The sequence below is a fragment of the Dermacentor albipictus genome, chromosome 4 (genome assembly GCF_038994185.2).
Source record: "Dermacentor albipictus isolate Rhodes 1998 colony chromosome 4, USDA_Dalb.pri_finalv2, whole genome shotgun sequence".
NCBI lineage: Eukaryota > Metazoa > Arthropoda > Arachnida > Ixodida > Ixodidae > Dermacentor > Dermacentor albipictus.
The window spans coordinates 134075135-134098814 of record NC_091824.1 but is presented as its reverse complement, the minus strand read 5'-3'; the positions used below and the strand labels follow the sequence as shown (position 1 = coordinate 134098814).

The window sequence follows — 23680 nt, the reverse complement described above, 5'->3', positions numbered from 1 at the left end:
GCACGCGAATTGCACACCCTACAGTTGAGTAGCGTGCTAGACCCTCCTCCCAGCGCATGCAGCCTAACCTCCAACGAAGTTTTTTTTTTTTTCTGTAAAGCGTGCTTCGCCCCACAAAAGCTCTGGTTGTGGAGAATCCAGCTTTAACAAAGGCTTTTACATACAATACTGCGCTCCGCATTAAAATTTCGCTATATTTTCGCATTATATACACGTCTATTACGTCGATTTCACCGCATTTCGTATTTCTCCGCATTTATAGCCACTCGGTTAATTTCTCATTCATGTGTCCGGCCGCCCTCGTGGCTGTGTTCAAATGAGAAAGGAATCAACATCAGCAAACTCGCTCTCGCGGGCACGTTCGAGGGAATCACGAGCAAAGAAGAAAAGCCTCGCGAAGCGAACGAGCGCATGTCGGATTCGCGATAAAGCGCACGAACGCGGCGTCCTGCGACAAGAAGCGTCCAGCGCAAGTCAAGCCTTCCTGTTTGCTTGCCAGGCTCACCGTCCGCTCACCGGACTTGCGAGAGAGCGGGATTCCGCCTGAACGCAGCAAGGCGTCCGAGGCTGTCGCGCGGCCTTAAAACTGAGCGAGATTGCCACTGGCGGCCAGCTCGTGCAAGCCGCAAAAGCAAAGCAACCGACGCAACCACTAGGGTAAGCAAGCCAGACGGTATGCATTTACTTGTGTGCGAACACGTCTCTCTTATGAGTACCTGCTTGAGTTAACATCCCAGCTTGGTCCTGACTTCGATTTAATTATTGAAAGCAGATCGTTGTGCATAGCAATCTGTATTCACGAACAGCGGTTTACTCTTCACGTTTCTACAATTTGTGATTGAGTTGCATTCGGCAAAGGCGGTGAGACTTAAGCCTAAACAATGAAATCCTCCTTACCTCACTAAGGAAGCCTTCAAAGCTCCCCACTTAGAGGCCTTCGGTGAAGGCTTCCTTTGTGCTTCCTCAGCGTAAGGTTGCTCCGTAGTTACCTTCGTGAGTCCTTACGCTGCTCCTGGCCCTGAACGAGCACTTCACCTCACCGCTGGCGCACATGATGTTTCCTTGCCCATGCGCATGGAGTTTCTAAACAATTAACCTAGAGGGAAATGTGGCGCTAGTGTCTACAGGGGTTCTCCTGAGCGTTGCCTCAGCCAAACTTTATGCCTCAACCTACATGGAAACAATGGGAAGTACAGGCTTCGGATTGACTTCGATCTTCGAACTAGCGGCCCTTGCTTGCGGTGCAGTAAACGAAGTTATACTCAGATATTATCGCGTAAAATCTAATTTTATTTTTAAATATTTTATATAATACACAACACATTACATAAACTTGGTATCACTTTGAGATTGAAGCACTGTTTATCACCAGGGCACACCAGGGTATGCATTCTTCTGCAATTCTGTTCCCGATTTAGCGCCAGAGAATTATTTATTTATTTCGACAACAGCAATAACAACCGTGCATGTACCTGAAGAAAAATACTAATCAAGTATTTACGAAAATAAAAATTTTGTATCGTGAGGAACTTGCGCCATTGAGAGGAATGCTACAAGTGTCGTCTGCTACGACGCCTGCTCGCTGCGAACGCGAGACTTTTCTCGCAGATGACAGGCACTTGCGAACTCTCTCGCTCTTTCGAAAGGCTGCGTCGGCTGTCATGATTGCTGAACGTCTTCGAGTACTTTTAAGCACATCTGCTGCAGTGCTTGCTAGGACGCTTGTTGCCTCCTATGAGTATGCTTCATTATATTTTATATTGACGTACCGCTTCTGAAGCGTCCTCCAGCAGCTGTTAGGGCATGACTTTACACTTGCCCATTATGCGACAGCAGACTACAGCCAGGAAGCAGCACCCTGTCCTACCACAAGTAAGTCCGTGCTCTCAAAGTCCTAAAACACAGATTTCAATGAGCACATAAACGAGCAATACGTAATGAAGCCCACATAAAATTTTAATGTCAAGACTCTAGAAGTACAACTGTCTATGTATTTTATGAGTACTGCCTTTTTTTTCTTTGCACTTCTAAGGTTTCATAAAGCACGTAACTCTACAGTGCTAACCTAACACACTTCAGAAACCGAGGTCAAAATGGTCAAAACACGTTCTTTCAGCGTTTACGATGCGTGGCTTTCTCGTCAGGGCTTCGACACCACACCGCGACACAAATATTGGCCCAGCCCCTGGCTCAGCGCGCTATCGCCACTTCGAGCAACAGAACAAAGGCAGCTTTGCGTTGCACTGTTCCACTGCGGGATATGGCATTTGAGCTTGGAGTGAAACCAAAACTCCCCAAAAATACCTGTAGACTAGTTCGCCAGTCAACAGAATACCGATCCGCAGCCTGTAGTTCCCATCATTCCCATCATTGAGTTTCGTACAATTATTGTATGAAGCTCTACGATTCCCATAATAGTTGAGCGATCGCAGCGCCAGATTTCCCTCTACTCCGCAGGCGCGTTGTCACGCGCCTGCGGAGTAGCGTGAGCACGATGTCAGAAGTCGGCGTTCATTTCAGTCGCACGTTCGGCATGACTGGCGTCTCGCAAGGCCGGCGTGCTAGCCTTGCTGGAACATATAAAGTTTTCCGCTCGACTGCGGTGGTATCTCGCGTTGAGTAAACAAACTGGAAGAAAGCGTGCACGCGTCTCCGTATTAGCAATTCAATTTAACGATTAACTGACCGTTGAACTTTCTTTTTAACGCGATGGCGTTAAGGAGCTCGTGTCGCAGAAAAGCCGGTGTCGTCGGCGGCGTTGGCCGTGAGCAATAAATCCCAGCAGGCATTTCATGAATAAAAAAAAACTGGCTGTGGCTTAGCTAAGGTTAAGCCCAGGATGCGAAGCATACTAGCCTTTATTTTAACGCGACAGCGTTAAGGAGCTCGTGTCGCAGCAAAGCCGGTGTCGTCGGCGTCGGCTCAGGCGTGCGGCGCTTGCTCAGGCGCACATTTTGTTGTCGCGCCGAACGCTGCGTTGCTCGACGCTCACCACGTCCGATGCGGGACGCGCAGTCGCTGCGCCGTAGCAAAGCCACCTAGAAACAGTCTCTGTAGCACGCCGCAATCTTCGCTTATTCCAACGAGCAGCTCTGTCTCCAGGAGGCATCTCACCTCGTGAGTGTCTAGCAGAGGCAAGCGCAGCTGCTTATATACCGCCGCGAGTTGGAGCCCCGTTTCTCCTCTGTCGTGACGTCACGGTGTCACGTGGTCAGCCTTGAAGGCGACGCCGCGAGAGACGGCGCGAGTTGGAGCCCCGTTTCTCCTCTGTCGTGACGTCACGGTGTCACGTGACGACACGACAGAGTCAGTGTCACGTGAAGGCGACACCGCCGCGCCTGAGGAGCTGGGTTGAGCTCTAGTAATATGCTTCGCATAAAAACAACTTGCAAGATGGACTGGGTGGGAATCGAACCAGGGTCTCCGTAGTGTGAGACGGAGACACTACCACTCAGCCACGAGTTTTTTTTTTATTTATTGCCTGTTTTGTACTTCTATATCAAACATCAAATGAAATTTAGAAAACAAGACAAATTTGCAAGTTTTCAGCACCAAGTGTCAGCCTGATAAGGCTGACTATTTTAGAATTCTTTGAGCGCGGTCAAGGGTTCCACCCTTGACAGCCACGCAGGTACACAATCTTGTGCTTTCTGAATTTCCACAAATCTCGACATGCATTCTCGGAAAAGCATTCGTGCAGGCCGAGCATCCGGATCGCAGTGATACCCCGCCATACGGGCGCGCCATAGACAGTGAAGGCCAACTAGCATAATAAGGTCGAATGGCAGTCCGTCATCGTTTACTATAGATAAATATCTAATACCCTGTGGATCTAATGGAAAGTCCTTTTTGATAGTCCTCTGAAGTACATCCCAAAAGAAGACACCCGCCCAACAATCTAGAAATACATGATCTATAGTTTCTGGTTTCTTACAGATCAAGCAATCCGAGCCCCAGGGTAAGAAAAACCCACGATCTTCTAAAAAGGTTTTGACATTCAACGTACCCGTGTGAAGCTTAAAAAAGAAAGACTTGGTCTCTGGCGTTACTTGCATTCTTTTCACCCGCTTAAGCACGTCTTGCCCTTGACCTCCACTGTATATGGCCCTGTACATTGGCACAGGGAGAACTACATCGCATACATCTTTGTACAATGTTTTACGTTTCACTGAGAAAAGGTACTCATTTGAAAATCTAACGGACAAAAACCGTACACTTAAAATAACTTCTTTAAGAAATCCACAAACAGGACCGCTCATATTGTCTGTGCAGACTACATAGCCAGGTAACGCGCTCCTTAGCCTCACTTGACACACCGTGCGCAAGAAAGGATCGCTTAAGTCGCGGAAAAATAAAAACCGGTTTACTACCTGTCGTATAAAGAGGTGCGTCATTCCCAAACCTCCGTCTTTAACTCGCCTGAACAAATTCGTTCGACTGCATCGTTCCCAATTCGAAGCCCACACAAATATTGCGAATACTCGGTGCAACTTCTGTATATGTACCCTTGAACAATGCAATACCTGCATGACATAGCATAATTTTGCGACAAAAAATAGATTGCAGACCGTAGCTCTTGCAAACATGGACAGATGTCCAGCTTTCCACTTGTTCGCTTTTATCTGTGTGTCTCTTGTTTGATCTTGCCAATACTCATCGTTATTTTTGTAATATTCCAGCGGGACGCCTAGATATTTAACGGGTGTCGTCAGCCACTTGACATTGGCGAAAGTGACCGGGGTGGAAGGCCATTCTCCGTGCCAGAAGCCAAGACACTTTCCCCAGTTTACCATGCTTCCAGTTACCTTGCCAAAACCCTTCACTACATCGATAGCTGCAGCTACACTCTCTTTATCTGTACAACAAACTGCGACGTCATCCGCATACGCCAGAATTTTAACTTCCGATGCATTTAATCTGAAGCCGTGAATGTTGCTGCTTTCAATGATCGCTAGGCACATTGTTTCTATGTATATACTGAACAGAAGGGGACTCAGTGGGCAGCCCTGGCGTACAGAACGCTTTAGGTTAATGGGGGCCCCCGCTGACTTGTTAACAATGAATCGCGTAGTGCAGTTCCGGTACGCCAAAGCTACCCCATCTCTAATGATGGATCCGACATTAATGTGGTCTAGGATGTCAAGCAAAATACCATGAGGTACACAATCAAACGCTTTCTCGAGATCGAGCTGTAGAATTGCCACCCCAGCTTGCATAATGTCGCAGCACTCCATCACGCACCGCATCTTATGTATATTAGTCACAATCGAACGCCCCATAATTCCACATGTTTGGTGAGGACCAACCAATTCCTTAATTACTTTCTGTAGCCGCCTTCCTATCACTTTCATCAAGGTTTTATAATCACAATTAGTTAATGATATAGGCCTGTATGAGGAAACCAATTTTAACTTCTCTGTCTCTTCTGTCTTTGGTATTAATACAGTATGTGCTTCCCCAAAAGACCGGGGCAGGACATCTAGTTCGTAAGCCTCATTAAAAAGGACTGTAAGCAGATGAGACAATTCTTTTTTGAACGTCTTGTAAAACGAAGCGCTCAGACCGTCAGGCCCTGGGGACTTGCCGAGATTCAGGTTATCTATAGCCTTTTCTACTTCCGTTTGTGATATGGGCGATTCCAACTCTGTTCTGGTGTCATCTTGCAGTCGTGGCATTCTCTCAAGAAATTCTTCTTTAAACCGCTCTGCATTCACAGGTCTAGAAGCAAAAAGCGCTTCGTAATGTCGAGCAAAAGCACGTCCTATGCTGTCATTGTCTGTCATTACTATCCCATTATCTTCAATGACATCTATATGATTCCGCCCGGCGCGACTTTTTTCGAATCCAAGTGCGCGTTTTGTTGGACATTCATCTATAGCCATCGCGTCTACCCTTGCTCTCACTTGCGCTCCGCGATAACGGTTCTCATCGTAAAGCTCCAGTTTCTGTTTGATACTACGCAGACCTTCGGCGTACACACCTGGCGTTTCGCATTCAAGCGCTGTTAGCTTTTCAAAAATCATCTTAAGCTCTTTCTCTTGCTTTTTGGCTTCAAACGATAAAATGCTGGATCTTTCTATCGCTTTAATTTTTATCTGTTGTTTAAAAATTTCCCACTGCTCTCCTATTCTTTCCCCACTATCTTCATGGATATTCTTAATTGCACGAATCACAGCTGCATTGAATGATTCATCCCTTAATAAATTGGAATTCAATTTCCATTGCTCCCATGAAAAACTCTTGCTCTCTTTCCTTGATCCTATTTGACATTTTACAAGGCAGTGATCAGTAAAAGAAATTGGCGAAACCCCATAACTGCGGCACTTTGGGATCGTATCCACTGACAGGTACAGTCGGTCCAAGCGGGCATGGCTGTTGCCCTGAAAATGAGTGTACTTCACAGCTCGGGAGCCCTCCAGGCACTCTGCAATATCCTCTAGCTCATGATCTGCAATCATTTGTGACAACACATCACTGCTCTTGTCTCTAACCATTCTTCCAGTTGACCTATCACTTGAGTTCAAAACGCAATTAAAATCCCCAACCAAAACAAGCTGCTTATCAATGCACAAATACTGTCTTAGGTTAGAAAAGAAATTAACGCGTTCCTGCGCCACACTTGGAGCATACACACACATAACACGCCATGCAATATCACTATATGTGAAATCGCACAGCACAAATCTACCGGAAGAACACGAAGAAACGTTTTGCACTGACAGTCCTGGATTCCGTCGAACAAGGAGGACGCACCCACCGGACCTGCCGATAGCGGGGCTCACAACGGCGTGGTACCGTGCAGCGAACCCCCGCAGCATGTTCGCCGTCTCCTCTTCTCCTTCCACTTTCGTCTCCTGCACAGCCAAAACGTCCAGATCTTCTTCCATTAACAACCGGTACAGTTGACTTTGTTTCTTCCTAGAGGCGAGACCTCGAACGTTTAAAGTGGCGAGTGTAAGTGACGTTGGAGAAGCCATCGTTGATTTCTGGAAATGGTAGGCCCGGAGCGTGGCGCTTACATTGCGCGTCTAGCACAATGCTAGACGCCTCCGGGACCGCCCGGTGAGGCGGTCTCACCACTTTGTGAAAGTGGCTTGTCGTCAACTTTCCTATCCGCCGTGCCCCCAGGCCTTGCCCTGAGGTTCGTGCGTCTACCCGTTGGTGCCTTCGCAGGCGGTCCCTCGATGCTTCGCGCGCCGACCTTGTCTCCTTGGCTTGTGGCGTCTTACAGGGGTCTTTTAACTGCCGAGCTGACGCCAGTACTCCCCGCGACGCCGCTGGCGTGTGGCGACTCACCGAAAGCGTCCATGTCCGCACTTGAACTACGAGGGACGCTTTTCACGACCCCCCTCTTAGACACTTCGTGCGAGGGAATTTCGGCCACTTGAGTACTTACTTCTTTTGCAGAGTCGTCTGTTCCCTCAGCCGTTCTTGCCGCAGAGTCCGGCGGGCTGTGTACTGCCTCTGATCGGTCTTCACTTCCTGGAGTTGAGGCGTCGCAATGTGGCCCAGTTGTGCTCACATCCCCGCTACCTTTCGCTGCGTCCTCCGCCTCGGTCACGTCCATAACGTGCACCGTTGAATCCTCATCACCGGCTGTTGCGGTCACTGCGGCGTAGGAACGAACGCACTCGGCGTCGACGTGACCGAAACGCCGGCAGTGTGAGCAACGTGGCACCTTGCACTCGCGACGCACATGTCCCGAACCATGGCAGCGCAAACACTGCATAGGCCGACCTGGTGCAACCAACAGCGCTAGTTCACCGGCAACACGAATCTGGTGTGGCAGGTCGTCAACCTTGAGACCACTCTTGAGCTTCAGAAGCACAGTCCGAGTAGTCGAACCTTTCTCGTTCACTCCTTCCACACGCCAGCGTTCCCGAGTAACCTCGGTCACTTTGCCGAACGCGAGAGACGCAACCCACGCCCGGCGTTCTTCGGACGTGCCTCGCATGGGCTCCGCGATTTCTGCTCCTGGTTTTAGCATCTCGCCCGGAATATTCTCCAGCTTCTGCTACCGAGCACCCGGAGATGTAAGGACCTTCCTGACACCTCATCTGCCCGGACCCGCCAACCAACGTTTCACCAGGACCTCATTTTTGACCAGCCACGGGGCCGCCGAGCTAAGCCCAACGCTCGGAGCAACGCCACCTCGCCCGCAGCGCGCAGCTGCACCTAGCGTCGCACCGGCGTGCGCTGCGCCGGCACTCGCTCCCCTTGTCTCGAAGCCGCCGATATGAAAACTATAGTCGACGGTACACTCATCTCCCAACAAGAATTTGATGACGACCCTCGCTGGTCCCGAATACTCCAAGCCCACCGTGCGGCCCATCCAAAGGAAGCCGTTTCAACCACGAACGCCCACCTCAAGTCCGCCATGGCACCCCCGCCATCGCTGAAAACTCACCGCCTACGCCGCCACGTCCCGCTGCCTCGACTCCCAGCGGAAGACTACAAGATCGTCTTCCGCCCTGGAGGTGGTCTCGACCTCCGCACAACCACCAATGGGGCCCTCCTTGCCTCACTCTGTTCTAGCGCCAGCGTTGAGTACGGCGACGCCCGTGTCGAGGACCGCGTACGCATAAACCCGTACAACAACTCTTTCACCGTCAGTACACCCTCGGAGCAACGCACCCTACAGTATGTACGAACCTCCGAGTTGCATCTCGCCACCCAGCTGTACCCACTGCGCGCTTATGTGGCCGCACCTGACAACGCCCTCCGCGGCATAATCTACAACGCCGTGGACAATCAAAACCAAGAGGAGATAATCGAGGACCTGCAGGCTATGAATCCCAGCAGCACTTACGCCATCGCCGACGCAAGGCAGATGGGTCGCACCCGGTCCATCCTTATCACCTTCGTCGGCACGAAAGAACTCCCTCGCACCGTGGTGTTCAACTGCGGCCTGTTCATCTGTCACCCCTTCCGCCCCAAGGCTGAAGCCTGTTTCAATTGTTGGAGCCATGGTCACCGCTCCGACGTATGTACCAAACCCAGGTCCGGACGCTGCCCACGCTGCGGAGCTGTGCACGCGGCTCGGGACCCCCCTGACTGCACTCCTAAATGCATCTTGTGCAGCGGCACACATGTCACGGGGTCCCGCCCGTGTAAGCTCCGCTTCGAACGGGGGGGTCCCTCCCCACTCGCATCCAGTCCTAAGTCAACGCCATCCAACTCAGCGCAGTCAACACCATCCGCAAAAGACAACCGCTCATCGCGTCCCCGTCAACGATCCAGCTCCCGATCAAGCCGGGACCGCAGCCCCCGCCACCGCTCCGTCTCATTTCCACCGCTACCGGGGCAAGACAACCCATCTACTGCTTCCCAGGTGAGCTGGCGATCGCAGCCTCCCACACACGACCCCGAAAAAGAAAAGCTCAAAGCTCAAATCGCAGCCCAGAGCAACGAGATTGCCCTACTGAAAGAACAGCTGCAGGCGCTGCTCGCGCGCCCCCACATCCCCACCTCATCCCCTCACCAAACCTCACAACCCATCGCTCTCCAGACCCCACCGCCACCACCTCCCGCCCCTATGTCCGCCTCCTCTTCGGCCGCGTCTTCTCGCGCTGCCTCCCCCTCCCGCAGCCCTCCACTTAAGAGGCGCTCCTCTACCGAACCTGCCGCCACCCCGGAGATGGAGGCTGTCATCCGCCACACGGCCTCGTTCCTCGAGGCACATGAACGACGCATCATGGCCGCCATTACAGCTCTGCGTACGGACACGCAGAGCTGGATGGCTCAAATTAACAACCGCATGGCCAAAATTGAGGCCCGCCAGAGTTCCCTCGAGGCCGATCTTGCCCAGATAACCATTAATGTCTCATCCCTCCTCCCCTCATCTTCATCTCCCAAACACCCTGCACCAGCAGGGGCACCCAGGCCTCAAGATGGCCAGACACCCCCCGCGCTTTAATTTCTGGCAGTGGAACTGCCGCGGCTTCCGCGCAAAACGGAATACGCTGCAGCTCCACCTCCAGAACATCCCTCCCTCCGACCTCCCCGCTATCATCGCCCTTCAAGAAACCTTCTCCCCAGTAAAACTGCGGGACTACACAGCTTTCCACCCTGCTTCCCCTTCACCTCCGAACGTTGCCACGCTAGTTCATCGCGCCTACACGGCAATCGAGCATCCGCTCGACGTTCCGGAGTGCACTCACCTCTTCTTGGAACTCCTTCCCCGGCGGCGGCAAGATGCCAGCCTCTTTGTTCTTAATGTCTACAGCCCTCCCCGCACACCTGCAGCTCCCCTCCTCCTCCTTCTCCGCAACGCCATCTCATGCGCGAGCCGGAACGCGCTCCTAATTCTTGGGGATTTCAACGCTCATCACGTAAGTTGGGGCTACCCCAAGAACTGCAGGAAGGGCCTGGCACTATGGACCTTCTTGCAGAACGAACAGTTGACCGTCCTTAACGATTTCTCGGAACCCACCCGCATTGGCTCCAGCGTACAACGGAACACTAATCCGGACCTTTCCATCTGCAAAAATATCCCGGACGCGGTGTGGACGAACACCTGGGTCTCTCTCGGCAGCGACCACTATATCCTGTCCGTCTCTTTCTCCTTTCCCACCCTATCTTCATCCCGCAAGCGTCTGGTGCAGGTGGTGGACTGGGATCGCTTCCGCCAGTCGCTGCAACATGCCTCCACCTCCATCTCAGACCTTTCTCAGTGGACCACTAACTTGCTTCAGGATGTTTCTTCTGCCACCTCCACCGTCCCCACCCCTCCTCACTCCTACCCGGCTGATAGTCGCCTCCTGCACCTCTGGGAGGCGTATCACTCCCTGTACCGCCGCTGGCTTTCCCAGAAACACAACCGCCCGCTGCGCCTCCGCCTTGCTCGCCTGGCAATGGACATGGAGGAGCACTGCTCCTCTCTCACCAGACAACAGTGGGGCCAGACCTGCGAGCGCATGGCCGGTAGCCTCGGGCTGAGGGATACGTGGGTTCTCCTACGTGTCCTCCTTGACCCGTCGCATTCCAAGGCCACGCACCGCAGGGACGTGACGCGCCTCCTCCACTCATCTCCACTCTCTGATTCCGACTTTCTTCTTGCTCTTCGTGATCGCTATCTCTGCACCAACCCCCCTTCCTCTCTCCCTTCCTACGCCGGCAACCCTAATTCTGCGCTCGACGCAGATATCACCCTGGGTGAGGTTCGTGCCGCACTGCATAAGCTCCGCACCACCTCCACACCGGGGGCCGACCAATCTCTAACAAGGCCCTCCGTAATCTGGACACCCCATCTCTCGAGGCCATCACTGACCTCTTTAACAAACATTGGCATGAAAGCACTCTGCCTTCCGAGTGGACCCACGCTAAGGTAACTTTCATCCCCAAACCTGGCAAACCAATAGACATCCAAAATCTCCGCCCTATTTCCCTCACCTCTTGTCTCGGTAAGCTCTTGGAGCACGTTGTTCTCGACCGCTTGCAGAACTTTCTAGAAGACAACCACCTTTACCCCGATTCGATGTTTGGCTTTCGCCCTTCCCTTTCTACCCATGACGTTATGCTCCAGCTCTCCGAAGAAGTTCTTCACCCTCTTCACGCCAAGCGCACTCGTGCGGTCTTGGCACTGGACATGACGAAAGCATTTGATAACGTCCTTCATTCCTCCATCCTAGATGCTCTTTCCACCCTTAACGTGGGTCCTCGTATCCACGGTTATATCACGGCTTTCCTTGCCCGTCGCACCACTGAGATTTCATTCGGCCATCTGACTTCTCCAAATTTCACTCTTGGAAATCAGGGCACCCCCCAGGGTTCCGTCCTCTCCCCCCTTCTCTTTAACATCACTCTATTCCCCATGGCACGCACTCTCGCTGCCATTCCCAACCTGTCCCATGCTTTCTACGCCGATGATATCACCCTCTGGGTAACCACCGGAAATATTGGAGAGATGGAGGCCGTCCTCCAGGCGGGTGCGGACGTGGTTGTCGGTCATGCTCGCGCAGTCGGGCTGGCCTGCTCCCCGTCAAAGTCGGAGCTTCTGCTCCTCCCGGCTCGAGGCACGCCCGCCACCTCTTCCCCCACCCTTAGCATCATTATTGACGCGCACCCCGTCCCTTCTGTCTCCTGCGTCCGCATTTTGGGTCTCCTTCTCCAATCCAACGGCAAACACACTGCCGTCCTTTCCCGCCTAACTACCACCGTCCACCAGACCGTCAGACTTATTCGACGTGTCGCTAACCGGCACCACGGCATGCGTGAGCACGACCTCCGTCGTCTTGTCCAGGCGTTCGTTCTCAGCCGCTTTGTCTACTCCCTCCCCTATCTCTTTCTCTCTCGCGCCGAGGAAGACAAGGTGAACTGCCTCATCCGCCAAGCCTAAAGTCAGCCCTTGCGCTCCCCACCTACACCCCCACATCTCGTCTGCTTGCAATGGGCGTCCACAATACTCTTTCAGAGCTTGTGGAGGCCCATCGCACGGCACAACTCGACCGCCTTTCTCGCACCCCATCTGGTAGAGCCCTTCTCTCTTCCCTCCGCTTGACCCCTGTGTCCCCTGTTTGTGTAACCCAGCCCTTACCCTCCTCTGTATCTTCCATGCTCACTGTCAACCCTCTTCCCAAGAACATGCACCCTGAGCATCACGCCGCCCGCCGCTTTGCCCGTGCCTCTACCCTCTGGCGCCAATACGGCACACAGTCTAACGCTGTGTATGTCGATGCGGCGCCATACAATTCCCACCCCGCCTACGCCCTTGCCACCATTTCCCATACACTTTCTCCCCTGACCGTTGCCACTATACCTGCCCCCACCTCCACTGCCGCAGAGGAAGCAGCTATTGCGCTCGCCATTGCCACTACCCCAGCCCGTTTCATACTCAGCGACTCCAAAGCTGCAGTCCACAACTTTGCGAAGGGTCGCATCTCTTCCTCCGCGCTCAGCATCCTTGTGCACTCCCCTCCCCCTTCTCGTCGTATCCAATTCCTCTGGGTTCCGGCTCACGCGGGGCACCCTGGCAACGAGGCGGCAAATTCCATCGCTCGCGAGATGACAGACCGAGCTGGCCCCCTCCACTCCGGGATGGACACGCGTGACTCCCTCCTCACCTTCCATGACATCACCCTTCATTACCGCAACTCTCGCCTATCTCTCCCTCCCCCTCACAAATCCCTGTCTAAGCTCCAACAGAGCACGTGGCGCCATTTACAGGCCCACACTTTCCTCTCTCCTGCCCGACTTGCCCTTATTCACCCCGGTGCCTTCTCACCTGAATGCACGCTCTGCAGTCACCCACGAGCACACTATGCTCATATTCTGTATTCGTGCTCTAAACACTCACCCCCTGCCTCTTGGCATGTATCTAGTCCGCAGCTGTGGGAGGCTGCTTTGGCCAGCTCGGAGCCGGATGTCCAGCTACGGCTAACGATCTGGGCAGCGGAAGTCGCCGCCAGGCATGATTTGGTGGCCACGACCGGCAGCCTGAAGGCCACCCACGGAACGGCGGCATCTTAATTTCCTTTCTTTTTTGGCCTTCACTAAATAAAGTTTGTACCACCACCACCTTGCCGAACGCCGCCAACGCAGTACGCACGTCGTCGTCCGCCACACCGTGCAGCAACCAATGAAGCCGAAGCCTCACCTGCTGCTCCTGCGGGTCGATGACGAGACAGCGTCGCCCTTTGACCTGAAGTTCTTTCAATCCAGCCAACTGCTTCGTCGCCTCTGGGCTGTTTAATGTCACGGCCCACACATGGTTGATCTGGTAGGCACCCAAAGCCACAACGTCAGGGAGCAGCCGTTCCTTGTGCAAAGCGTCCCGGAAATCTTCGACCCTGAAAGGCCACGCTCGTACATCTCCGTGCAAGAACAATGTGTTCAAAACGACGCGTCCTGTTGGCAAATGCGGCAAAATAATCTCAAAATCCTTGTCGTCGTCTGCTACCATCCTGTTACCGCGTCCCGAGTGGGCCGCTGAGACCGCTCGTGAAGAGCCCGACATTCCGCGTCCGCTCACCTCGGTGGCTGAAGAGGAAGTGACTCAGCCACGAGTTCGATGCTTCAAAGCGGTACAAAAGCGCCTCTAGTGAATGCGGTGTTGACTTAGAAACGAGCTGTTTCAAGGCTCAAGCGTGCGTCGCTTGCTTAGGCGCACCTTTCGTTGCCGCGCCGAACGCTGCGTTGCTCGACGCTCACCGCGTCCGATGCGGGGCGCGTAGTCGCTGTGCCGTAGCCCATTGTCTTACACCCCTTCGCGGGTCGACGGGAACGCTATCGCGTTCCACTCTTGAAGGCGAAGCTTAAGCGTCCTCCAATTTTTATTGAATAAAGGGGTTCGCGTACAGCTTATAAAAGATTCTCTCGAACCCAGGCGCACGGCAACCGTTCGTTACGTGAGGACTGGCGAAGGGAGCTTTTAGAGTACGCTTGCTTCCTCCATCAGTCCTTCGCCGTAAGGAGGCCTTACGTAAGTTTAGGAAGTGGTCTAACGTTTCATTGTTTGGCACTTAGGACACTAGAGTGCAGCAGCCGTTAACTTGGCGCGCCAAGTTTGCACACGCCGCAACGTATTACGCATTCTGCGGCGATAAATTCCTGCAACATTCCATGAAACATGGCCATGCCTTAAGAATATCTACCGTATATGCGCATCTAAAGAAAGCTACAAGAAACAACACTGGTACAAATACCTTGTATGCGCCTAGTAAACTGGCTGTACCACTTACCTTTAACTTCGCACAAGGTGGGCTGGAGAATCGTCAGGGCGTCCGTAGATGCTCTTCCTATGTAGTCACACATATGGGGTAACCCAAAACCGTTGTTTTCTTTGGCATATGTACTGGCGTCGAAGCAGCCTAGCTGTGGGGAGTGTGTTTCACCAACTCTAGTCTCATGAGCACGGCAATACTCTCACAAACCCCACGTAGTCAAAGCATCTGCTGTGTGAATTTTAATTTTAATTCGTTTTGCAGCAAATAGGCACCACCAGCAGTGCTGTGGGTGGCCAGGAAGAAAGCCTATTAAGAATCTGAGAGGATCTAGCCACTACGCACTCTGAGCAGTGTAGGGCGGTTTCGTGAAGGCTACAGTACAATACTACAGTCAATAAAATTAATCGCAACAGGCTTTCATCTTGAAGGTTCCTAATTTTAGTCAATACTCTTAATTTAGTAACAAAAAAGCAAGTTCAAAGCAGACAAGAAATCGTAACAATGATAACCATAAAGCAGTTCAATGTAATATAATACCCGAAATAGCTCCAGGTTCCACACAAAATTGTAACATTGACCGAAATGACTTCACTGCAGGGGCCGTTTATTCACAAGTGCAGTTTCAAGTTTGCGTAATGGAATGCTAGTCGAATAAGTACATTATTTCACCGTATACATATTGTTTAGAACTGTGGGAAATAAAAACCAGCCTTATTTTGCCGCAATTTGTGTGCCACTTTAAAAAGTTTCAACGAGGTTGCCATTTGCCGCAAAGCCTGCAGCCCGCACATCGGTTTCAAATATTGCGAGCTTTCTGCGACAGCTGGAATCGGGACTCTTTGCCAGAAGAATTTTCAGGCGACGTAGTACGATCCCACTCTGAACACTTCGCAGGCCATACCGGGTGCTGCCCAGCTGCCAGCAACGTCTGCTGTGGACCAGAGACAACGTTGCTGCACATCCAACGCGTTGATCTCATTGTCCGAGCTTATATGGCGACTCCCGTCAAGGCAGATAGCTCGCAGTGTCGAGCATCGGACGAAGAAAAGGCGCAAGCTGGAGGTACCGTATCTTTTCGTCGAACTTAATTACACTGAAACCTGATCCAGACAGTGTTTCGACACAGACCTCATAGGAAAACACTTAATAAAATCTCCATAGGGTAGCGCAAAATTCTCTTTCAGTCGCCGTCATATTTTGCGGCGGACACAATACGTCCTACTACGTTATGTCCATCACGTAAATGCTTTTTTCCAGTCACGCAGCTGTTTAGAAGAGAACTGTGTTGTGCGCCTAGTTGCTGTGAACATAATAACGATTCTCTAGACGCCATTCTTTTTCAAGAGTAGACGTAGCTAGACCGCAGCGAGAATCATCTGTCACCGTTGTAGGGGTTGGGGGACGGACTCCGGGATGAAAACCAAACTTGGGAGGGTTTATTTTACACTATTTACAAGGAGGTGAGACGTCAATGAACAGTTGTACCGTCATTACGGGCCGGCAGCAACTCGGACGCTGCGGCCCGCGGCAAGAAGTTCGAGAGAGATGAATCAGGGAATCAGGGAATGCTCTGGTCTCTCTGGAATGCTTCTTATAAACCCTTCGAGCACTGGAAGTCGCGTCATGTTTGACCAATGGGAGAGTCCGCTCAGATGACGCCATTTTCGGCCAATCGTTGGCGCCCATGTCGCGGTGTCACACCCGGCGGCTCTCTGCGGCCTTGCCTCGCTGACTTGCAATGCACTTCTTCTAAGGTGGAGAAGGGGGGGTGGGGGGCGCTCATGCTCCATTGTACGAGGGCCCACCTGCTCCCGGTGGTACGGCTCCGCAGTGGTAGCAAATGCCTTCCTCAAAGGTGAAGAAGGGTGACGATTGGGCTCCATTGTCCGAGGACCCCTTCTAATCCCGGCGGCGCACGACCTGGGGGCCGCAAACTTGTTTGCACTTGTCTTGTGGCCTTCAACTCGTTTGCTTGGGCGCTCCTCTGGAATGTGCTTTCCTGCTTCTGCATTCCTCAGTTAGCTGTGCTGCGATTCGATATGGTCTGGGGAACTCGAAGTAGCCTCAGAAAACGGCGCCATATCTAACACCGTGCAGCACGCGAAGTCGCCCTCTTGTTGTGCCCGTAGTGCGGCGTAGTCGTAGTGTGTGAGAACTGTTTTTCACAATTTCAAACTATTCATAGGTTTTTGGCTTTCTTCAGTTATCGCGAAAGTGGTGCCTTGCATGTGCTCTCAAATAGCAACAGCCGGATGCTGCTAGCTTGCTGGACAGAGTGGATATGCGGGTTACTCTGCAATTTCGCAAAATGATGGAAGTGGAAAAAATCCGCCGTGTGGAGCGCAGCAGCAGGGCAGATGAACTAAACACGTATACTAAAATCAGCGAGATTTTAAGTGCACCGGAAGTGTAAGAGGGTCTACCGTTTGTACTGTCGCATGAACAAATGAAAAGGTATTTCTAGGGACTCTCTACAAACATCCTGTAGGATGACGGTATACCGACCATCGACCTTTGTGCTTGTGAAACATGTCCGTGCCTCGCAGTAAGGTGCACTTGCCCACGCCACGGCATATTCATTGAGATCGAGGGTGCACCGCGCGACAGATTAGTTCAATGAATACATGTTCTCAGAGACACCCAATAACATGAGCACTCAACGGTCACTCACAGTCGAAGCGCTTTCTCCTTTGACAGGCTTCATCGAATCCGGATATCAGCCACCCCAGCATGGCATGCGACAGGTGATCGACCGGCCGTTCCAGCCGCAGCAGACAGGACCCCGGAGAGATTCCGATCACCTTCAGAAACTCGGCGCTCCGACAGCGCGAGATGATCACTCACAGCTCGGCCCTCCCCGCGTGCTTCGAGCGTCCAAAAATTCGCAGCACCCCATCGGAGTCGCTCGGCGAGGGTCCAATGAATCGAATCAGCGCGGTGACCAAAAGATGCCCGCTCATGGACAGCACCCTCAGCCGCAACGCTCTCGGTCCATGCCGACGTTGCCGGACTCAACTCGAGCCAGCTTCGTCGATACGCACTCGCACATGCGTTACGGCAGCGCGGGCAGCACTGGTACGCCGGGCTCATCTGCGGGCATGCACAGGTCATCGCCCTGGCTTGCACCTGCAGGTTCCGTCCTAGAGAGAGGCCGTCCCACGCCTCTGGCACCCGCGGTCGCGGCCGCGGCGGCGGCCTTGCAGACCCCCTTGTCAGCGCGTCGTACGTCCCAAGGCAGCAGCTTCATGAGCGGCATGATGCGACCGAAGGTATTAAGTCTTACGCTGTTTTCTAAAGTGCTTGCGTTTAGTCCGGGTGGCGGTCTCCATATATACAGTGGCTGTCTCAATATAAGCATGCAAATTTCAATTGTGTGTTTGCTTGATTTTCCTTTGGAGGCACCACCGAAGTGTGTTCAAAATGCGTACGTCAAACCCAAGTCCCACGGGCCACTTTCGATGGTGAGAGAGTGAGGTCGGAGTCGAATTTATCCACGTCGATTACCTCCTGTGCGCATGCTGCGGAAGGGAGCCTGTCGCGATCAAGAAATTCCATCCCGATCGGCCTCGATCGCCATCGAAAATACCCCGTGCGACTGCGGTGTTATGAATAAGCGCAACCTAATGCAGACAAGAAGTTATAAACGGAGGACAAGTCCGTGAAAGCAATGGACGGAATAATGAGGGTCTGATCAACGAGAGTTCGAGCAGTTCTACTAAGACGTGTGGCGCCTTCGTGACTTATGAGACGCTGTAGTATGAACATAATGATCAAATCATAGCGACAGGCAACGACATTGCCGATGTGCTGAGTGAGTCATGATTGTACCTTGCTGACGTCGATGTGTTGAATAAATACCCTCTGCATCCCTCGGGTTTTGCAGTTTATGAAAAAGGAAAAACATTCTGAAGCGTTCCTGTTGCTACATCATTTACCGTAAGCGATCGCATTGCCAGCATAATTTCTCTGGCGTGCTCTGTTGTTTGTATCCTTGCTCTTAGTTGCATCAATGAGTTGTTTGTGCTGAACTAATCGCTAAACACACCGGTGTCCAGGAATGAATCAGGTTGGAAGAAAAACGAACGCATTAAGGGGCTTAAGACACATCGGGGCACGATTTTAATTCGGCACACTTCCCAGCCAACGTTAGAACTTCCGCAATTTTCCTAACATGTACAGCCCATTCAGGATTTACAATGGCTCAGATTTTTTTGTCTTTTGTTTCTGCACTGTCCACACCAGCAACGCCCGCTAACGCCGTTCTGCTACGCCGCGATCGCCGCCGTGTGCCTGGTGGTGTGTCTGGCCGTGCTTTTAGCCTTCCTGTCGTCGCTCCTAGACGACGTCGAAACGGGTCAGTTGGCGACGTGCACAACCCACGCGTGTCGCGAGTACGCTCAGCGGCTGCTCGCCTCGCTCAACTCGTCCGTCAAGCCGTGCCACAGCTTCACGCGCTTCGTGTGCGACGGCTGGCGGAGGCGCCAATTGCTCGGCGTCCAGGAGGAGGCCTTCGGTGCCGCCAACAAAAGGATCGAGCGCATTGTGCGCACCATAGACGTGCCCTCCTCGGGACAGAAGCCACTCGAACGGGCGGCCATGCTGTACAGGTACGCACTGGAGTGGCGCTGCGTAACGTGTTCCGGAGGAATTGGTGACGTCAGATTGCGATTGTGTAGACCCAGCGAGACATGCAAGAGCGAGAGGCCACCTCAATGTGGAAAAAAGGTGTACATAGGAAATTTGGAGGGTAAATGCGAGACAAATTAATTGGCATTACGTTGTACTTCGTTGAGGTCCCGGATGCATGATTTAAACTACGTTCACCACATTTCAATGTGTTCTTTAGAGGCAGCACTTTACAATGTGGTGAACGCAGTTTACATCGCGGATACGCGACCTCAAAGAAGTGCAACGTAATGCTGGCGCATTTGTGTAGCCTTTACCGCTCAATCGCCTACTGAATTTTTCCACTTTGACAATCCTAATGCTAACGCGTTCAAAAAATTGCTAGCTCTCCCGTTATCGAGACTGGATGTAAGCGTGAAATGTTTACCGGCAAAGCAGATTTGTAGGAGATGATACTAGCCACAATCGTAAAATAGACTTACTGCATGTTCGCAACGGCACACCCACCCACACAGCACCGCACCACGCCATACTGTGCAGTAGTCCATATGGACGCAATAGTTACCTGTCACAGACAGAACCTCATTGCTAGTCTCGTCTCGGTTAAACAGCCATCTGTGGTACGTCAGACGCTACCGGCTTGCACGTTGCGAGACGCTGCCGGCGCTGCCGTCGCGCCGAATTCGCCGCGGACCTCACGGACCGCTGGCGTTGAATAGAGGACACAGTACCTCTGGTAATAGAGGACACAATAACTTTGGTAACTCTGTCTCAGCGCCTAAAGATGACAGTCAAGTGTATAATGCCCTTTATCTCCCTTTCGAGCGTCCCCCCCCCCCCGCCTATTGGAAATGACAAATAAAACTTCAGCGTACTAGAAGTTAAAGCTCAAGCGATATTGTGAACAAACATTTGGAAAAACTCGAAAGCAATATTTTTTGTAACTTGTTTGGGAAGTAACTAACGTATGTAATGTGGTCTTGACTGGTTACCCGCATGATATCGTTTTGCTCTCGCAACTTTCCCGGATGCTCTCGTTTGAGTGCCCGGTGTTAAGAACGGCCTGCTGAGGTGCAAGTTTTGCCAGCCAGTTGCGACAGCGGGTGCCAACTTTTCCTGGAACGCCACCGCAAACCTCTAGCCACGGCATCACTAAGTCGACTGTGTGTGGACAACAATACGCGCGTCCTCGACTCTCTGTCGCTGGAGCCAAGATGAGTTCGACGAAGCAGGCTTTGTGCCGGAACACGACACCGCCTACCCGGTCTGCCGCGAGCGGGGGAGTCCCCGGGGGAACGTAGTTCGAGGCCCCTTCCCACGTGCCGTTCAAGACGCAAGACAACGGGCACCTGGCGGCGCGCTGCGGGGCTCAGCTCGGGGAATAAAAGGCGCCTTTCCTGAAGTAAGCCCCGAGTTGTACGAAGTCCGTCTGACGTCAGTTGAGGACCGTGAACCTGGCGCAAAGAAGTGTGTGTGTGTGTAATCCCTCGCGCAGAGAGGCGACTTGTTTACGATGTATGGGCGAACGTTCCCTCACCTTGGGATCGCGGGAGGACCGAATGTTTATAAACCGCTGTTGTGTGGCTGCTCAGTGTACTTTCTCTCGCAGTCATACTGACTGATGCAGTCTGATGAACTGAAACGTCCTTATGTAGATACTGTAAATAAACCCATATTCCTCGTTCTCGATGAGAAGCAGTCCTTCCCCTCACCAACGTCCTCAGCGTGGATAAGTTGGACGACGGCATGGGCCAGCTACCTTCTAATTCATGGCCGACTCCGATCTTGAGACCTGATTACGAGCGATGGGATTGAGCCCCCAATCCTTATACCGGATAACGGCTCTGGCTTTTGGCTGAAGGTCACTCGAAGGTCGCCCAGTATGTTTCTCTGCGGATTGCCGACGGCGGGAGCTAAAAGCATTTCATCCTTAAAACACAAGTTGGAATCTATGTGGCGCCACAACCTGTCAGGAGCGCGCGTGTGGCGATGATAGACCAGTCTTAAATATAGTTGCACCTTTCGGGGTGTCTGTCCCACAACAATAATCGTCACCTGTCTTGCTTGCGTTTGCTTTCTTGTAAACGCTGCGGTCGCTACTTACCAGTCAAGAATACTATGTCACGCTTATAATAACGCACATGCCGCTCGTAACTTGGAAGTACCGGGCTCGCAGTGTTAAAGAAAGGAAATGCCGACAAGACAGATAATTACTTTTGTGGGACAAGATACGTCCCAATAGGTGCAATTTTTGTTAGGGGTGATAGGCAAGCGAAGATACACAGGTACCGTTTTTTTTTTTTCACTGCGCAGTGCATAAAGAAGAGAGTCGATCACCGGCACATCTGTAAGCATAATATGGAGAAAAAAATAAAAGAAGTCGCAATTTTGCCCGAAAGGCGAAGCACCGATTGCGATAGCAAACTAGCAGATAGCTATACGAAGTAAGGATAGTAGATTTATCGGCCGTATGAACTCGCAAACATTCGCTCAGAAACTTAATTAACAATGCCGCCAATGTGTTTTAACTAAATTAACAAGCATGGTATCACGCGTGCACAGGTGAACATGACCACATCTCGCTCGACGAGTCCGAAAACTCGCTGGAAAATTGCTGGAGGTGAGGAATCGCCGCAGCAGCAACGGACGAAACGTCGAAAGAACTGCGCATAGCGAAGCTACCGGCACTGCACGCACTCGGCAAACATCGCAGATCACTTTCAAGATACGCCCGCGCTGCCGCGCCGTAAGCAGCAGCCAAATAAATAAACAACAATAATAAACAAACAAATAAAAAAACGGAAAGCTCATCTTCGTGCATAGCGTTCGCCGCCAGCATCCCCAAGAAAACATTAGGGTTACATAAGCTGCAATTTACGGGAATCGTGAGAAGCAACCAGGAATCATTGAATGCTGTCGCGTTCCACTCTCAAAAGCGAAGCTTAAGCGTCCTCTGAATTTCGCCTCTATTCGTTGGCACTTCCTGAAATGTCCGCATAAAAATGAAACGACACAGGAGTTGCATCGCCGTGCTGACGACACCGACGGGCGAGTTCGCCGAGGTGAAGGCCGCACTGCGCGCGGCCGGTGTAACGTGGCCTCACCGACCTCCTCCGATTGAACGACGAGACCTGCTGCGCATGATGTTCCACTGCGACTATGCGCTGGGATGGAGCGCCGTGTTCCGTGTCGACCCTGAGGTGCGCCAGAACTCGACTAAGGCGTACGTGCTCACCGACTCGGGCTTCAACTTCATCGTGCGCAAGTACCACGAGCGGAACTCGGAGGCGAACCGCCAGCACTACTTCACCCGTCTCCGGAACGCGTTTCGGGACACGGATACAGAAGCAGCCTCAGATGTCATCACTTTCGAGGTAAATGTTTTAGTCGAGTAGTAAAACACAAAGCCACTGTTTACCGCCGAGACCTTGGCCCAGATGGCACGTCCGCTTTGTCCCCAAAACGCCCAAATCCCAGGTAACTGGCGACGGTAAAGGAAACAATATAGCGTTGAACGACAGAAAGCTGAGCTAGTTGGTAAGGATTCATTATGCAAAAAAAGAGGTGAGGCGTGCAGACAGGGCACAAGAGCAGAGAAGTGGATAACACGAACGCTGACTATCAACTGAAGGGAGCATTGAGGCGGAAAAAAAAGAAGAAAAGACACAAAACTCATCTGCGCAAGCTCTGGAATGGCATCACCACGTGTCACTCGGGTACATGTGCCGGTCTACGTGAGAGATAACCGTTAAGGCACTTAATCTCTTCCTTATGTAAAATAATCGAAGGCTGACTCACGCACGCACTTCCACCATCATAGATATGCCATGCCTCTACCATATAAGACGCGTATCTTCATTCTTGTGCCTGTACAACATCGCGCATTCATCTTACTCTGGCGTGCAGCTACAATCTTGGCAATGTAGGGACAGATTAGAAGGCGATCCACCGGTTAACGACCTTTTATGTTCCATTAGCCTCTGATTGATACACCGCCCCGTTTTGCCTACGTAGAACTGGCCACAGCTAAGGAGAATTTTATAAACCACACCCATACGACAGTCAGTAAAACTGTTGTTCTTATTGTGCTTCACTGGACAAATATCTGTTCTTTTTTCGCCTTTTACCTGCTCCTTTTTTTCAGCACGGTATCACGCGGGCACAGATAAACATGAACAGACATCGCTCGATGACAGCGGTAACTGTCTGTGAAAACGCTGGAGTTAGGAATCGCGGCAGCAGCCGCGAGCTAATTGACCTCCTTGAATCTGTCGCTTCAACGCGCACGAAACGCCGAAACCCAGGAGAGGCCGCGGAAGTTCTCGCACGCTTGTATAAAGAAGACTACGAGAACTATGGAAAGGTGAATGCCGCGCTCCTTCGCAAGTACT

General features: G+C 52.1%; 1 protein-coding gene across 1 annotated transcript in view; it reads left to right on the top strand.

The window, feature by feature from the left end:
- The first annotated feature begins 384 nt into the window (after positions 1 to 384).
- The window catches only part of LOC135898400 (neprilysin-like), a 35741-nt gene continuing 12445 nt past the window's right edge, over positions 385 to 23680 (top strand). Inside the window, exons 1-5 of the mRNA XM_065427312.2 lie at positions 385 to 657; positions 15558 to 15725; positions 17361 to 17932; positions 18906 to 19270; positions 22306 to 22663. Of these exons, the coding sequence (XP_065283384.1) occupies positions 15656 to 15725; positions 17361 to 17932; positions 18906 to 19270; positions 22306 to 22663 (1365 nt within the window). The 5' untranslated portion in view covers positions 385 to 657; positions 15558 to 15655. The remainder of the gene's footprint in view (positions 658 to 15557; positions 15726 to 17360; positions 17933 to 18905; positions 19271 to 22305; positions 22664 to 23680) is intronic.